The sequence below is a fragment of the Spea bombifrons genome, chromosome 11, assembly GCF_027358695.1.
Source record: "Spea bombifrons isolate aSpeBom1 chromosome 11, aSpeBom1.2.pri, whole genome shotgun sequence".
Taxonomy (NCBI): Eukaryota; Metazoa; Chordata; class Amphibia; order Anura; family Pelobatidae; genus Spea; species Spea bombifrons.
Window position 1 is genome coordinate 31,524,516 of NC_071097.1, and position 18,705 is coordinate 31,543,220.

The 18,705-nt window shown below is 40.2% G+C and overlaps 1 protein-coding gene across 1 annotated transcript; it reads left to right on the forward strand.

Annotated features, from left to right (window-relative positions):
• The first annotated feature begins 7,496 nt into the window (after nucleotides 1-7,496).
• LOC128469119 (opsin-VA-like) lies at nucleotides 7,497-17,846 on the forward strand. The gene is made up of 5 exons (XM_053450957.1): nucleotides 7,497-7,842; nucleotides 9,380-9,590; nucleotides 14,297-14,414; nucleotides 15,435-15,674; nucleotides 17,613-17,846. Exons 1-5 carry the CDS (start codon nucleotides 7,497-7,499, stop codon nucleotides 17,844-17,846), a joined length of 1,149 nt encoding a protein of 382 aa, XP_053306932.1.
• Nucleotides 17,847-18,705: the final 859 nt, after the last annotated feature.

Below are 18,705 nucleotides of genomic sequence, written 5' to 3' on the forward strand. Positions count from 1 at the left end.
CTGTGAGCCGTCGGATGCCCAGAACATGAGTCTGGGTTCCCACAAGGGGAACAACAGACAAATCCCCCCCCATTGGGGTGAGACCCCTTTTGCCTTTCGGGTACCCCCACAAGGGAGTAACCCCCTTTAGGCTTCACCGCCTCAAAAAAAAGCAGTGATCCAAAAACGTGGTACAAAGTTTTTGATTCTGGGCGGAAATGGCTGGGTATTTATTCACTATGTCTTTTCATGTGTGCGGATGAATTGCTTTTGATTTCACGTTACTGAATCACAGCGAGGCAACCACTTGTTTTTTGATTTACGTTTTGGTGCTTTGTTTTTTGTACACTGCACTGCAGTGGTAGCTTGACCTAGCTGGTGGAGGTATAGGGGGCCTTACGGCCCCTCACCTCTTTCCATAAAGGGGTCTTACCCTTCGGGGTTCGACCTGAAGTTTAAAGGGGTCTTACCTTTCGGGGTCTTATCCGAAGATCCTCCCCGATGGGGAGGGAAGGAATCCAGTCTGGAACATCCCTTCGGGGAGAACCTAAAGCACAGAATGCTGCACCAAGAGGCTCGGTGTACAAACATTTTTAATCACACCAGCTGGTAAGGCTGGGGCTTCCACCGGGAGTGTTTTGTATATAGTTTTTCCACATGATTGCACTGTTTTTTTCACAGCGCGTGTGTGTTTTTATATTTGAGACTTTTTATACAAAACTGTGATGTGATGGACGGACACGAACACTGAAAAGCCACAGTGGAGCTGGGTCCCCTAAAGGTCCGGCTTTTCTGGTGAGGAGGGGAGTGAGGTAGCTCTTCTGAGCAGCCCCCCCCTTCCTCCAAACGAAGATTTCAGTGGCCCCAACCCTTGCAGGAAGGGGCCAAGAAGATCCGGCCCTCCTGCAGGCCTTATGGCCGGGGAGGGAAAGAAGGGGTCGCATGTCCTTCGACCCCCGAAGAAAACGAAAAAGGGGACCTGGTGTCCACTGTGGCCTTACGGCACATGGCACTGGCACTTTTTTCTGTTTTTTTTTCACAAAAAACGGTTGTCCATGATCGGTGTTCTGGTTGCTGCATCTCTTACCCGAGTTTTGTCTAAAGGCTTCCTGTACAGCAGACAATTACTTTCAAGGGGTCCATGTATAAAGTGGATATAGAGGCAAAAGGTGATAATTGTTAACCTTATTTGCATGCGCCTACCCAGAATCCCTTGTGTTGTGGCAGCACCATCTGAGAGATGTCTGTAGATGAGTGTTTAATAATACTTCTACTACCCCCCAAGCAGTTCTAGTTTTTTTTATTATTTTATTTTAAATATAATATAATGTTTTCAGGTAGCTTCGCATTATTGCATGAGTTCTTGTTCTGTTATTTGAGCACAATCAGTTAGACAAACACCCCGACACCTTATCATACAGCCCGTGGGTAACAATAGAATGGCTCAGTCTTAATCAAATAGTTGGGCACTGAGACTACTGAAAGTGTATGAAGGAACAGACTTCATTAGCATTACCATAACGAATTTACCCTCCAGGTCTGCAGATAAAGGGAGTTTAAAGGGAAAGCAGGTTTTTGTCACTGCTGATGACATTACTGTATACAGCGCTGGGGGGTTATTACTGTATACAGCGCTGGGGGGTTATATTACTGTATACAGCACTGGGGGGTTATATTACTGTATACAGCGCTGGGGGGTTATATTACTGTATACAGCGCCGGGGGTTATATTACTGTATACAGCGCCGGGGGTTATATTACTGTATACAGCGCTGGGGGGTTATATTACTGTATACAGCGCTGGGGGGTTATTACTGTATACAGCGCTGGGGGGTTATATTACTGTATACAGCACTGGGGGGTTATATTACTGTATACAGCGCTGGGGGGTTATATTACTGTATACAGCGCCGGGGGTTATATTACTGTATACAGCGCCGGGGGTTATATTACTGTATACAGCGCTGGGGGGTTATATTACTGTATACAGCGCTGGGGGGTTATTACTGTATACAGCGCTGGGGGGTTATATTACTGTATACAGCACTGGGGGGTTATATTACTGTATACAGCACTGGGGGGTTATATTAGTGTATACAGCGCTGGGGGGTTATTACTGTATACAGTGCCGGGGGTTACTTCTGCCCTTTTAAGAAACATGGGAGCAGGTGATGGCGTATTATTGACATTCAGTTTCCATGTAAATCAGCATACTGCATGTCTTGGTTTACTATGTGCTTTTCCTCTAAATGTCCAAAATCGTGTTTTCCTGCAATCCTCTTTATAAAATAAATGACACAATAAGCGTTCTCTATTAAGACTTCAATCTGTCTGCATCGTTCCATATACCTGAAAGAATTCTGCAACCCCCCGGCATGTAAGAAATCGTCATCGCGCTCATTCCATGTCAGTAAGTATTCATAGCCCAAACGTTTCTTCGGCTTGATGAAAGGACAGACGGATAGCGGGAATCATTAATACCTTCTCTGTGATGCATCCTAACTATTGTCTAGAGGAAAAGTGCCCGTAACCAAATTGCCGTGCTCTGCCGATATTCATAAAACGGCAATAATTGTTACGGCCGAACTGATGAGACATGATGGGAAATATGACAAAAAAAACCAAAATGCTTTGAAATTATTTTTTCTCTTTAAATTATGATTAAAGATGAAGTCGCTCAACTAAAATATTTATCGGAACCATAGTTTGAAGTTAGTTCATTGTTTAAGATTGTAAACTATTGTAACACCCCCACCGACAAAAGATGGTCAGCTCTTCTACCTCGGCTTACATTATCTATCAGAGGTGGCGTTTTAATGGCACCCCGAGTGTTTGGGTTTGATTATGAAGAAAAGAAAGAGAAAATCAGTGGTCCAAAATTGCTAACTCCCTGCTGTTTTACGCACCAGACGCCTGTGATGCCTTCTCTCCACCGTGGGACATGTTGCTATAAGAGTTTGAGAAGATGGGCTTCAGTATTCTACCGTGAGGTCCACAAGGCATGGTTTCCTCGCTCGCTCAAAGGGTTAAGCATTGAAGATGACTAGCTGCATTTACTTGTGTTATAAATGTGACAAACGATTAACCCCCCAGTACTAACCGAAACTTATTATTATAATTATATATATAAATATATTTGATTTATTATTTATTTATATTATTATATCATATAATAATAATATATTTGAGAAATTATTTATTTATATTATTATATAATAATATATTTTATTTATTTATATTATTATTTAATATACTAATATATTTGATTTATTATTTATTTATATTATTATATAATTATATATTATTTATATAGCGCCAACAATTTATGCAGCACCTCTTACAATACATATATTCGAGGGCTATGACAAGACTAGAATTGACAGACCAAGACAAAACCGATAGTTTACTCCCATCTATTTTAATTAGAGCACATTCCTGCCAATCAGTGGCAAGAACCGTCCTGCAATGTCAGAGGAATGCAGCTGCAGCGCTGCAGCTTCTATCTTAGTGAAGTGGGTTTTTTTATTTTTAAAAGTACTCACAGATGGTTAGGGTTAGTCACGTGGTACTTTAAAATGCATTTCCTTTCATTGGGTCTGCCAGGGTCAGTAAGCTGTCCCTTTAACTATCCCCCCTTAGCTGGATAGGCATGATGAGAGTTGTAGTTAACGTGGGATTGTAGATTCCCCGCACTTCCTAATAACTCTGGATAAAAGTCAATAAGAGAATTCTGCATTTATTTGAATGCGTTTATAGATTTTACAAGGAAATGTTGAAATGTTTCTGGTTCTTATTATCACTTGGATTTCTAAGGCTGCTGTTTTCCTGAGGCTCGGCTCTTTTCAAGTTCTCGGGCCCAGTGTTTGATCTCAAACTTCTTAGACTCCAAAAACACTACAATGTGAGAAGTCGTTTCAGTGGCTCTGCGGATAAAAACACCGAATGTTTCGCAAAAAACACGGATAAATACCCTTTCAGCAATCACTCTGAAGACATCTGCCGGCTCCGGCGGGTACCTCGTCTGCTGAAGAGGCAAGCTAGAGACCCAGGGAACAAACGCAGAGCCTATGGTCTGCCACAAGTATACGGAAAAGTCATGTCCACGTCTATTGTCTCAAACAATAGTCAGTATTAACCCCTTCATGAACCCCTTCATGACCTAGTATCAAAAGCTTTTTTTGCCATATTTTTTTTAATGAATAGTCCATTATTATGTTAAAAACAAAGAAAAACAAAATAAACCCCCACATTTTTACTTTTACAAATTAGGTCCCACTGATTTATGTTCAGCAACATCAACCATTGGAATAACGGAATAATACCCTCCATGCAGAATGTTTCCTTCCATCCCAAACATTTTAAAAAAATTATAATAATTAAATCCCTAGTTGGAAGGGTCCGAGATGTTTTACCCTTTTTTTCACATCCTTTTTTTCTCCTTTTTACAGAATGTTTGCCGGGTATGAGAGTATCGCAGGGTTCTACCATCTCTAACCTCACAATAATGTGAAATAGGCTTATAAAATAAATTGTCTAAATAAAATACACTATTCTTTTTCTAAATGGTTTGTTCAGTTAGTTACATAAATAGCTAATAAAGTCACATAAACTTTTTGGCAACGCCATGTCTCTAACCACAACTTAGAAGACAGAGGTGTCCTGTTCTTGGCCGTTTTAAATGTTTGGTGCCATTTAGGAAGGGCGCTATGTAATTCCAGGATGTGCAGCTTCTATATGTCTCTCATGTAGCAGCCTTTTGATGGAAGCGAAGGCCCTAAAGAGTGATATACTGATGGACAGGGCCCGACCTTTACCCTACACACATGGGCACTCACCCAAACCATGACAGATGGAGGAATGTTACCAGAAAGTATAATCCAGTGCTGGACTTGTATCTGAGAAACACTTAACTCCCATTCTTCAATATTTAGAATATTCTGGATTAGTCAGATGGAGCCCCATTTTGGCAAGATACATTGGAGATTATGGGAATATCTCATTCTATAGCTACATTATGCAATCGATATATACTTTCACCTGCAGATATCATAGGACGCATTAGGGGAAAATCAAGTCCTTAAGAGTTTTTCAAAATCAGCATGAGTTGGTGGACAGGTTATACATTTCAACTCATCAACTTTACTCAACTGCATCATGAAGGGTCTAAAGCATCATCTAAGAAAACCATATGGCCAAGTGAGCGGCCCATCGAGTTTGGCCCTTCGTTAAATTTGGTGAATTGAAATGTCCGTCTTATCTACAGACTCACATTTTAGTATAAAATAAACGCAATACATGCATTTCAACACACAGCAAATATTATCCAAAGGCTTTAGAACTTCCTACGCACTTTTTCCCGATGGTTGTATGTTCCCGGGCACAAGCCCACTGGCTGACATCCTTCCATGTGTGCGTTCTGTTTATATCGATAAACGCCACTAGCCATGATGTACAACCCGGGGCAAAGGACTCTTTATGTGAACTCCCTCATCATCCTCGAATGCTTCACCACCAAAACCCTGCTCCTCACCATCCTCCATTATAATGGACCCAATGTCCCCAACATCTCTCAGGCCTTCTCTCAACCGCCGGCAAGTAAATCCTTTGGTATCGGCACCTGTGGAAGTTCTCCGGATCACCTAACGTGAGCATACGCGATACTTTGATCTGTACAGGTGGCTCTATGTGACTGGACTTTTAAGCAGACATGTCAGCTCACTACAGCAAGGAGAACTCGTGTCCCAAACCGTTTGCACAAGCCGGACTCTACCTTTTATAATTCTTTCTATTGCTGCTGTCGGAACATAACTCACAGGGGATATTTTCTCTTTCTTTTATTTAACACTTAAATTATGAATTAGCTCTCTGTAATTTAATTTATTTGATATCAGGAGATGGTGCGGCGGAACATTACGCATTTAAACATTCATATACAGGAAGGAATAAAAATGTATAATCAAAGGTTTCGGGACGGGAGAAAAAAAGAACGAGGAATGGGGGTAAAAAAATAACCTGCTGTAAATCTCTGATACCGGGTCATGGGTCAAATAAAAAAAAAGGTACTAAAAAAAATCTTCATTGTAGATTAAGACCCTTGGGGGCTACTATCTCCATCTTCCGCGTATGATATAATCCCCTCTGAGCGAATGTATCTCCAACGTGTCCAAAAGAAAATTTGCTCACAAGGGATTGTTAAAATACAAGCAGTTCAATAACTTATATAGTATTCCTATGAATAATATTATTCATTTTGCAATTTCTGGCCCAAAATTACATTAATCAACACTTTTTTTTAACTTTTCTTTACTTTGAAAGAAAAAAAAATTGGTTATTTTTTATATATATCTATAGAAAGAGAGAGAAGAAAAGAACAACTATTTCTCAACTGCAAATGGGTTGATCTCCCAAGAAGAACAAAAAAAAGGAAGCTTTACTTTAATGGAGACCTTTTCACTAAAAACGAATTGTCAGAAATGTCATTTGAAATTCTACGGTACATCTGGTTAAATGTTTTAAAGCTATTGAAATAAACGCTTTTCTATTTAAATACATCACTTTCTTGATTTTTTTTTTTTGTTCCGTCCAAGACAATTACATTCTTAATTCTTGTAGGAACTAATGTTTGAATAAGAATGATAAAATCTAGCATATTAAATATATATATATATATATATATATATATATATATATATATATATATATATATATAAAATATTCCACATATTACTCATAGGAAGCTCTGAAAAAAAACTCTTTTTTTATGCAACCTATTCCATTAAATCGTGTTAAATAGTTTTTGTTTTACTAGCTAGAAGGCGATTAACCCTTCTTGTGCTTGGAGGGTGGCCAATGCTTTGTGTAATAATGTTAACTATTTAACTGCCAGGTTGCAAATGTTTTTTTTTTTTTTTTTAAATATTTTTACACCAAATAAATCTACTCTTAGCATTATCGGCACTTTTGTATCCAGAGCCTGTGAACGAAGTCATCCTCTTGCCTAATCTCCTCCCTACGGTTAGGAAGGCAGGCTTTAATTAACTCTTTTCGTGCACGCCGTCAGGGAGGGAGTCCGATCTTACTCTCTCTTCTACAAAACAGGAATGCTTAGTGATCTTTTCAGCACTGGTGCTGTCAGTTAGAGAGAGAGAGAAAAGGAGAAGGGGGGAATCATACACCAAGGGAATTTCTACCCTGTTCCAAAAGCTATCGGACATACACGCACGCAGGGATCAATTGGAATTTCATTAGACTTTACAGAAGAGCACGTTAACACTCAAATTTACTGCGATGTATTGATTCAGTGTATCTGTAACAATAGCGTTCTACGACTCTTACAAATATCTTGAAAAGATCTAAAAGCGAAATGAGGGGCATGTTAGCACTTTCACTAAGGCAGCGAGACACTTGTTTGTGTCGGAAGAACATCGACTGAATTGGCGTTCCGTCCAGTGTGTGTTTTTTTTTTTTTTTGTTTAACCCTCGTCGGGATTAAACGAGAAGTTCGTAGAGTCGACATCATGCCCACTAATGGTTCGCAGCTAACAAGCCCTGAAAGTTCCACGCCATGGAGTCCTTTTCACGGACCTCTAAAAAGCATAGAGCCCTGGAACTTTAAGATCCTGGCCGTTCTTATGTTCCTGATAACATCGCTTTCCATCGCTGAGAACTTTATAGTCATCATCGTTACGTTCAAGTTCAAGCAGCTGAGGCAACCTTTAAATTATATCATTGTAAATATGTCGGTGGCAGACTTTCTGGTGTCTCTTATCGGTGGCAGTATCAGTATTGCAACTAATAGTAAAGGCTATTTTTACTTGGGATCTTGGGCTTGTGTTCTTGAAGGCTTTGCAGTGACTTTCTTTGGTAAGCATCAGTTTCATTCACGTTCTAAAACTGTAACACTCCTGGCATTTAAAGTGTTAATCACTGTATTGTGTTTTGTAATGTGCTTTCATTCGCAGTATTACCGGCGATAGTTCATTCGTAGTATTATTCATTCGCAGTTTCCTTAAAGGGAACACGTAAATGCATTGCTGTGTAACGTATCAATGCCAGGTATGTCATTTGTAACATGTATCAAAGTTAGTTTATGTAATTAAAGTGGCAGCAAAGTTTTTTTTCTGTTATATTAGGAATAAGGTTTGCTCACTTGAGTGAAAGAGGCTCCTTAACTCACCTGCCGACGCTCACTTCATCTCACAAACTTTCTCCCTGGTCTTCGGTGGAGAGCCTGTCTCCGACCATAAAGGAGCCGGCCGTGGTCATAAAGTCCTGATGGATTCAAGTTAGCATTGGCAGGAAAAGAAAACTTTTTAAATTATTTTTTTTTTAACTTAATTTAAGATTTACTTAATTTTCTTAAAAAAGAGAGGAGAATCTTTACTGCCCCTTTAAGAAAATCTCCCGTGCGCTCACGTGGCTGCCTCTCTTTTCACTGAATCCACGCACATGGTCTGTCTCACGATTCCCTTGCTTGATTGAACCTAAAAGTGTTTTTAAATCATTATTCGCTCAAACTTGCAGGAAAGTCGAAAGATTTCAAATAACCCGCCTCCCTCCTTAAGAAGAGCTGAGCCGGTCAATGTTTATGAATCATTAAATCAGTGAGACGACTTTAAAGACCTCTTCCCACATTAACAATGCATTATCCTGAGCCAGCTCAGCCCTTCTTACAGGAGACCCTTCATAATGCATAGTGAAGTCAGGGAGTTGGAGGCGATAATCTGAAAATGATAATAATCTTCTATTTTATGGTGGGGCTTATTTGCTAAATGGTCAGTGGCAACCTGACGGACTTCAATATGTCGGTATGGGCCAATTCTAGTGGGTTTCTACTTCTCCAGGGGCTAGGTCGGACCTGCGTAACGTTATAGTCATAGTAAAGTCTTCATTTGACCAAATCCTTATTCCATTTTTATAACTACGTTGTAAGATACGACCTCAGGGAAAGTTATTGTGGAAGGCTCAAGTGACGAGCGAAGCCATACAGAAACATCCATCCAAACTTTTACACAAGTTCTTGTTAAATAAAATATTATTGTACAATTGTTGAGTTTCTGCCTTAATAATGTATTTTAAATTGTGATAATTTATTAAAATCTAAAGCTACGTTGATAGACACTCCCAGCATGCGATTTTATCAACTTATTGAAGAAATACTTTCTTGCACAGTTGGTATTTGCATAACAATATCAGTTTCTGTGTCTTGAGAATATCTCATGGCCATTAAATAACAATCAGTTTTTACATAAATGATTAAAGGCAATACTTCAAAAATGGGGAAAAAAAGTGGATTATTAATTTAACATGGATCCTGAACTCTTAGATTCTACATAAATGGTTTGTACTAAGAGCTAAGACGGTCAAAAATGACTATTTTATTTATTTTCTTCTTTTTAAGGTATTGTGGCCTTGTGGTCGTTGACGATCTTGGCTTTCGAGAGGTATGTGGTCATCTGCCGACCTCTAGGTAACATACGTCTTCGGGGCAAACATTCGGCTATCGGCATTTTGTTTGTATGGATCTTCTCCTTTGTGTGGACCGTCCCACCAGTCATGGGATGGAGCAGCTACACCACAAGTAAAATTGGGACTACGTGTGAACCCAACTGGTAAGCGTCTTCACCGACATGATGGCAACGTAACTCATCACTCCAAGACTGAGTAGAGTCTTTCTTTAAATGTAAGAAGTTAAAGGGTGGCCGGTCAAGGAAATGCAGATTTACACTTTTCTGCATTAAAACCAGATCTTACCCACTTAATGGACATCCCATTTACATCTCCCCTAAATTGACTTCTTGAGTCAACTACCCATTGAGATGGTTGGTGAGCCGTCTTGCAGTATGGGGGGCGATCTCAGGGATGTGAGTATAACGTCTGCCAAGTGTTTTCCCTTTTTGTGGTCGAAAAGTGGACTTAAACAACGTGATAATGGAATGATCTAGAAATAGGATACGTTGCATCACAGATACGTGACGTATAATAGAAAATTAAATGAAAATTCATTAAATTATTAAGATATAAAAAAAAATTAAGATTTAAATATTCAAATTATTAAAATTAAAAGGTAATTCCAAGTTTAACTGCAAAAATTTAAATGAAGGTGATGATGTCATATGAACTTCTAATGTCTGTCACGAAAATGCTGTTTTAATTAAAATTGAATGGGAAAAAATACCAATTTGTTTTGGACTCAAGCGTGTAGTAGATCAGGAAATGAGTTTGAGAACTTATAGAATTGGCTCTAAAATTAATGGGGATTTTATGACTAATTTTGCGTTTGTAACTTCTGTAATTTAAACTTTTAACTTTCCTACGGTGATTGGAATGACTTTTTTGTTTGGTTTCATCCTCATTCAGCTCCTTTCGAAACTGGTTGTTTATTCAATAAATTCGCTGTTGGGCAAGTCAAATACAAATTACTTTATGTAAACACCTAAAAAAAAATTGATTGTTACTTTTGTGTGTTTTACTAAATCGACACAATATATTGGTGTGCATTAAGACGTATATTTCATTGTATTTTACAATACGCAGGTTATGCTTCATTATGACATCGGACAGTATATGACACGAAACATGTACTACTTTATGAGGCGCGTGCGTGTACATGACATCACCCTTTAGTGTAAGATTATGACCTATTGCCCTCAAACCAATAGAACAAGAGAAATAAACCTCCCTTCTGTACTTTGTTAAATGTATTTAAGTATTTAAACGTTGCTATGACATCACATCTCTCCTCTCCTCTAAGCTACACACCCTGTCGTCTTTGCTGATCATCTCCATCCTGGACCCATAGAATTCAATGCAATTGTACTGAAAGTTCCCCAAAGTTTCTTAACTCAAGGAAAGGGAACTCAGTTCATGGGTGGGTCCGTAGGGGGTGCAATGAGGCAAATGCCCCCCCCAGAGAGAACCAGGACGTTTCTCGAGTTCCTTATCTTCTTTATGTCCCTGATTGCAGGAGGAGACGAGGTTCAGTGGGGTCACTATGTGAGTATAACAAAGTAATGCGCGGTCACTCAAATCTAGCCGCATTTACATCATCTGGCGGCCTGTGGCCCTAAAGAGCCGCGACCACCCCGGCATCGCCAGACTGGCCCTGCTTACAACACTTTTACTCCTTAAACGGCCTCATCAATGGGTCTGATTAAGGTCATATAAAGTATCACCTGCTCCTTATTACGGTTAATACGATTACAATCAATGACGCGGCTTTCTTCATTATTTAGTATAAAGTAGGTAATCTCCTACGGAGCGCATCATTCATCGCGTAAAACAAATGGTTTATCAATAATTGAGTCCCCGCGCGGTTACGTGGAATTAATATCATCTTTCAGAACAGAACCTCTGGATGACAAAACACGGCTCACGTTACCCCGTCCGCCAAAACTACCAAAAACTGACGCTCTAGATAAATAGGATACAAAATGCTTTTTTCCCCCCTTTTTTTGCTATTTGAACACCATAGTTATGTATTTTTAATGGATTTCCGTAACGCATTTTATTTCAAGAACAAGTAAAGCTGTTGTGCAGAGATATAAATAATTCAGAAGGGATTTGGTAGGGAGCGTAGTACAAACCAAGTAACCGAAACAGAGGTCGTTGTGGAAGCGGGAAAGGTGCAGGACCCGAGGGTAATACGGGCGAGTGTGTGTTCATGAGTGCACGCGTTCAGTAAGAGAAATAGAAGGGGCAAACTATGGTAGAAGCATAGAATGTGACGGCGGATAAGACCCATGTGGCCCGGGTAGTCCGTTGTGTCCCCCTTAATCAGTGGTCGGTCTCGTGTTCAGGAGCCATATGCCTATCCCATGCATGTTTAAACGTAGCCTTTACAGAGAGTTGGTAGATAGATGGAACAGCCTCCCATCAGAAGTGGTAAAGTACAACTTCCTTACATTTCATCGAAACCTCTGACTCTTTAGCTTTCCAAAGACTGAGGCTTGTGGGAGGTGGGGATTGAATCTGAATGAGACTTCCCGTTAGGTTCGATTAAGTGTTATGTATGGACAATGCAACAGTAACGTATATAGGTGATCTATGTCACGTTAAAGTTTAGCAGGTTAATATTCATATATATATAATATATATATAATACGTATATATGTGTATATATATATATATATATATATATATATATATATATATATATATATATAGCTAAAAAAAAGACTTTGGTTGCCAATTCAAAAATGTCAACATTAATTTCATCAATCAGCCTAAAGAGATTAAAATATTTTTGTGACTTTTTTTGGTATTATTTTGGAATGAGATTATAATCTGTCTATACGAGAGGGTTCCGTGTTCATTTCAGTAATCCAGGAGGGCGATAGACAGAAGCCTGTCTGATTTAAAGGTCCTCCGTAGGGCCATTTAATATTTTATTGTCTCAAAATGATCACGTTCCCCGGCCGGTGCCTGGAAATTCTGTATGCACCGCGTGTTAGAACGGAAATACATATTTTATACTGTGTGTCACAGCGCCGCACAATCTACATTACAGAATGTCTTAGTCTAGCATAAAGGTTTTCCGGAAACTAATGATTTGTTGAGAAGAAAAGCATGGCATGGGAATTAATCAATAAAAATTCACTGTCAAATAACTTGCCGGGCTTTAAACAAACTGCCTTTTTGTGCAGATTACGGTGAGATTGTGCCCAGCGACGTATAAATATCCTTATCAAATTTTCAATTTTCAGTATTTTTCTTCTGAACATTTTTCTATTTTAATGGAAAAGACAAACCCAAGAAATGATTGCATTCCAATGAAACAGAGAACCTCGGCATAAAAAAGAAAGCTTCGCAATATTTGGGGATGAAGTTATTTATAGAATGGATTATTTTTAGCTATTAAGCTATTTTGAAGATTTTTTAACAATAGATTATTTTATTATTTAAAACGCCTGCCCAGTAAACATTCTGTTCGCCGAGAACACAGGGACACCTGGAGGGGGGGGGGCAGATGGATTTTGGTCACAAAGAGGGACTGTCCTTCCTACATTGGGACACTTGGGAGCTATAGTAATGTAGTTTTTTCTTCCAGATAGATCATAAAGTAAGAAAAGTTAAATGCAGTTATTTAAGGAGCATCCAAGATACTCACTAATCCTATTTTAATCCACTGCTCTATGTAGCGGGGGCTTTTGTGATAAAAATATTGGTTCCTGACTTGTAATGCCAGAATGTGACACTAGGGGGCCGATCCAAAAACTTTCTGTCCCTGAACTCCTGTAAGAATTTTTTAAGGGCAGTTTTTAATATTTTTGAGTAATGAATGCTGGATTTTAGGATCCGGGCTGTTGAAATCTAACTGATATAAATATGCCTTATACAGGGCCACCCCAGCTATTTGGGTGTGATGCCCGCTTGGCCCTTGATAATTTAAAGTGAAGTTAGTGAGACGGCGCTGCAGCTCTCCTCCAAACTCTCTCTATTTATTAAAGAAGCCCTATTGTGTGGCTTAGGGTGATAGGGGTTCACATTACTAACTTAGAATCCTAGCCACGCAGTAAATTAAAATCCGTTTGTGACACCATTAGCGTGACACCATTAAATGGCATCTAATTATGCCGGGGGGGGGGGTGGATTAATCTGGCGGCCAGGTTTGTGCATAAATATTATATTAGTGTTAATAATTTATATGAGCTTAAAATCTTCACCCAGAAGCAGTAATATAACCTTTCACATATGATCGTTTTTATGAATTGTGGGTTAATTTATTGCTTTTTTTACAAGTTAAGTTAATTGATCTTGGACCCGTCACTCAGAAATCCGTTTTATTTTAATCCCTGCAGCGGATTCATGCGAACGTATTGATTCAAGGGGTTGGTTTGATCTAAAATGTTTTAAATGATCGCAGGGGGCAAAGGGAACACAACATATTATATATATATTATATTATATTACGGTATATATGGTATATATATATATATATATATATATTATATATAGATATATACCGGTATATAGCTATATATATATAGATATATACCGGTATATAAAGTGTTCTGAACACTATGTGCTCTGTATATGTATTATTATGATTAATATTTATAGAATGGCGGATATTTATATGCATGCGCAATATACCCAAACATCAGATGCAGAACAATGATATACGAAAGCAAATGTTCAGTGCATAAAAATGGAAATCTGTGTAATAATTTGATGCGTGTCGGGTCGGCATATTTTTTATAAATTGATTATGGCAGATATCCAGTGACCGAGACGTCCGTGTAAAGTTCTGCGTAAGCACGCTGGTAAATTTCTGTAAGAAAAGGTAAAATTCCAGTATTGTCTTTTTTTCTTCCAGGTATTCGGGAAAGAGTTCGGATCAGACGTACATTATTACGTTCCTTGTTACGTGTTTCGTTTTGCCCCTGATGGTCATTTTTGTATCTTACGGAAAGCTGATGAGGAAGCTACAAAAGGTGAGAAAGGCCAAGCGGGTCGTCGGCGAGGAAAGATTTATGAAGCTGAAAAGAAAAGATGGAGTTCCCGTTGCTGAAAATGCTCAGGGTTTGACCCCAAGTCTCAGGGTTTTTGCCCCAATCTCAGGGTGAAGGGGCAGATTCTCAGGGTCACACAGTCTGGAAGTGACTCCTTCCTGTTTTACACGGCCGGGATCATATCTCAGATTCCCAATTAGTGCTTTTGCTACCAGTATGTTGTGGTTGATATCCCTGCTTGAAATGTATCTTTAAATAATGACAGGAGGGAGTGTGAGTGAGGAGCAGGCAGAAAGTGAGTGGGATGATATGTATGTATATTACAGTAAATGTGAATCTGTTAGCATGAGTGTGCATGTGTAAATGTGTGTAAGTGTGTGTTTAAGCATGAGCGTATGTGTGTGTGTGTGTATTAGCATGAGTGTGCATGTGTAAATGTGTGTAAGTGTGAAAGCATGAGCGTATGTGTGTATTAGCATGAGTGTGTATGTGTAAATGTGTGTGTGTGTGTAGCATGAGTGTCTATATCAGTTAGTGTAAGTGTGTTATTGCAATAGTCTGTGTGTAAATATGTGTTACTGGTGGGGCATCAAGGGGCCGATAGGGCCACTTGGCTTTATCTGCTCCATGGGCCAGAAGGTGCTAGCCCTCCCCTGCCTGTAGATAAACGCTGGCATTCTCTAAAAAAAATGTGTGAAATAGACAACTAAGATTTTGGTGAGACTGATGAAGTTGAGTTAAGGCAGGGCACGGGGGGAAAGATTTGAATTAAACATTAATTGGCTGAAGAATTTCTAAAATACCTGAGATCTGGCGAGGTGAGGATCACAGCCTGTGAAATGGAAGTGCGGTAAAGGGGGTTATTGGGACTAGAATGGGGATAAAGCGTTTGGTGGGTGTTTAGTGAACCCGGGGGGGCCAAAAGGAGGAGTAAAAATCCTCAGTGGATCAGGATCTATCTGTATAAAGAAAAGCGTTTATTTAAGAAATGTTTTTATACAGGTGTCCGATACTCAAGGCAGACTGGGATCTACGAGAAAGCCAGAAAAGGAGGTGACTCGGATGGTTATTATAATGATCATTGCCTTTCTCATCTGCTGGTCGCCTTACGCTGCCTTCTCCATACTAGTCACGGCCCGGCCCTCCATTCAACTGGACCCGCGGCTAGCTGCCATACCTGCCTTTTTCGCGAAGACGGCCTCGATGTACAATCCCGTCATTTATGTCTTTATGAACAAGCAGGTACGGTATGAATGCTCACCTGGAGTAATATATGGGGTTTCCATATAGCAGAAATGTCAGGCAGATTAGACGGACTGAATGGGTCTGATCTGCTGTCAAATTCTGTGTCTGTTACATGCATTACTAGTTACAACATTATGAGCCTACAAACAGCGGGGTAAAGTATGTGTGCGTGTGTGTGTGAGTATGTGTGCGTGTGTGTGAGTATGTGTGCGTGCGTGTGTGTGCGTGTGTGAGGGTTTGTACCGGACTGAGCTGCAGGTGGTTTGAAACATATCAATGTTTTCATGAATTTCCACGGCAGCAGCTCATCAGAGCCGATAACGGACTGCGATGAAATGCTTTAACTCGCGTTTAGTCAACGCCACAAAGAAACGTACCTTTTTTTAGGAAGACGGTGAATAGCGGTCATATCGGTTTTTTTAATTCCTGTGTATAGTAAGCGCCCCTTTATAAAAAAAGTATTCTACTGAGGTTTTACATTACATCAGAACTAGCACTTTGCCCCTGTGTAAAAAAAGGGTTAATTTATGTTCTGTAGGTGTCAATTCATTTAGTGAAGTTAAAGTGCCGATAACATTAAAGGAGGAAGAACTTGCTGAAGTCAGCGAGGTTCTCACAGATCCCCTCCCCTCCCCCGAGTCTACAGCCGATGCATTAACATTTTCTGCCAGAGAGCTAAGTTGCTGAATTCACGGAGGCTTTTAATGGATCCGCTTGTAACGGAGTAAAGTGATAATTAAAAACTGTCCGGTAGCGGTGATCGATCCCTTCGTCGAGTCAACGACACCTCTGGTCTCTGTGACACGGCGAAAGTGTGTTCATTCTTTCACCAAGCCATAAAGCTGTGTCCATGTTATAACAACAGGTCATTATCTAAAAGTAGAAGATTAGAGACTGAGACGTAATGGAAAGAAGTTTTACTTTACAGAGAGGGTGGTGGGTAAATGGAACAGCCTCCCAGCAGAAGTGGTAGAGCCTAATACAGCGAGGGGATTTAAACACGCACGTGATCGGCGTATGGCTCCTGAAGACGAGACTGATTACGGTCCGAGTCTTTACAACGGGAACATCGGGCAGACTAGATGCGGCTGAATGGATATTATCTGCACTATTCTGTTTCATCTTAGATCCAATTTCTACCAACAAATGGAAGCTCCTTATGGCAGTTTGGGGGAGAATAAACGGCCCGATACATTTTACCTTTTACTCTTCCGAATCTCTTTTTTTGAAGGCGATATTCTCTCTCACTCAGCTCTCTGGGTTTAAAAACATCAGCAGACAGAATATCCCGGCTTCCACGGCTTCTTGCACATTTCCCGACCCCCCTGCTGTGAAAGAAGCTCTTTTTCGGACTCAATTTACGAGATCCCTTCTAGAAGTAATAGTTCCATTGTGAGTGAAAACAAGCTTCTGCTGCCGGTCTATCTTATCAGCATGCCGTCTCTCGCGTGGAACGCACCAAGTCCCGATATTTCTTAAGCATACAAACACAATTTTTTTTTCTCAATTTCTCAAAACATTGACCCAAAAGGAAAACAAAATCCGCCGCGTATATATAGTTGGGATGCCTGTTAGGGACTGACTTCTTCTTGTTACATTTATCGTGATTTGTGCAGAAGCAGCGCTAGTCTAGTAGATTTTAACCGGATCGATGCCCTCATTACACAGATATTCAAAATGAAACAAAATCAACAAATTGAGACATTGTGTTGGGAATTTCGCCGGATTCCGGGTATTTCTACGCTTCTTGCAGAGGCTGATGCAGTTCTGCGCAGTTAAACTTGTTGCGACTCGTTGTCTCAGCGCACCTCGCTAGTTAATGAACAGACCCAAGCGTCACGCTGTTAAATATTGTTAATTATTGAATAAACTACGACATGATGAATCGCGGAGCCAACGCATCCCAGACTAACTCGTATCTTTCCTTTTTTGTAGTTCAGGAGATGTCTTCTTCAGATGTTCCACTGCGGTGACACGGAATCCAAAGAGTCGAACGTCAACCCAACATCCGACAGAGCCGGGACTACCCGAGATCACCAGGGAGGGGAAATGTTGGCCATCGCAGCTCATATCACCGCTTCCAGTAACCGGAGAACCGAGGAGGAACAGAGCAGCTGTAATTCCTTCGCTCAGCTGCCAACGTCCGACAACAAGGTGTGCCCGATATAGACGGCTACGTGGAGACATGTTCTGGAAGATCAGGGATCCTGGCTGGTGGGCACAGAAGGCATGGAAACCGCTACGAGTCAAGCGATAAAAGTACATTCGTCTTCTGTACGCTGGCATTGCCTGCATCCTGTTTAGAGGCTATTTACTTTTCCAAGCGTTAAAGTTCTTCATTTGAAACTGTGTGTTGAATAAAAGCGAGACTCCGGTGGGTCATAGCAAGCAGCCACCAACGGCATATGGAAAGGTGGTGGGTGTGTAGAAGGTGAGCAATAAATTCAGGGGTCGGCACCAACCCGACTCATGGTGGACAATTACTGGGGTCTGTGTTGGACATTGTTTAAGGGTTAAACGTATCTAACGTATCTATCTATCTAGATATATATATATATTTATATATCGATCACCTTTGAATGTAAAGCACAAGCTGATCCTGCGCATGTTAATATTCACGGAATGAAATATTTGTTCACTTTATCCTTTATACGGTTGTCTGATGTATGTTTAGTATGAAGTTATATTGTATGTTTGGTCTTGGAATTCATATGTTCACCGTTCATATGGCCCTCTCTTTCCTCTCCTTGTCGTCCATCGAAGTCAACCCCAAGTAGCCGCTGACAAGGGAACTGCCGCCGTCACAGCTTTTAGCGGAACCAAAAACTTCAAGTTAAAAAAAACGACCTACAGTTTGTGCCTTTTGTTGGACAATCAATCGCTTTGGGGATAAAGGGAGCAGCGGGTGGCAGGGCCAGCATTATCTAATTCCTCATCCCTTCTCATCTCCCTTACAAAGACTGCCTGAACCCATCAACAAAAATCAGCAACTTTACAACAGGAGATAACGTTACGGGGAGGAATAATC

Bases quoted from the DNA above. Each gene is read 5' to 3' on its own strand.
- LOC128469119 (XM_053450957.1), top strand. From the start codon at position 7,497: ATGCCCACTAATGGTTCGCAGCTAACAAGCCCTGAAAGTTCCACGCCA. The intron at 9,591-14,296 runs GTAAGCGTCTTC...TTTTTCTTCCAG, and splicing joins ACTACGTGTGAACCCAACTG to GTATTCGGGAAAGAGTTCGG. The intron at 14,415-15,434 runs GTGAGAAAGGCC...GTTTTTATACAG, and splicing joins TGATGAGGAAGCTACAAAAG to GTGTCCGATACTCAAGGCAG.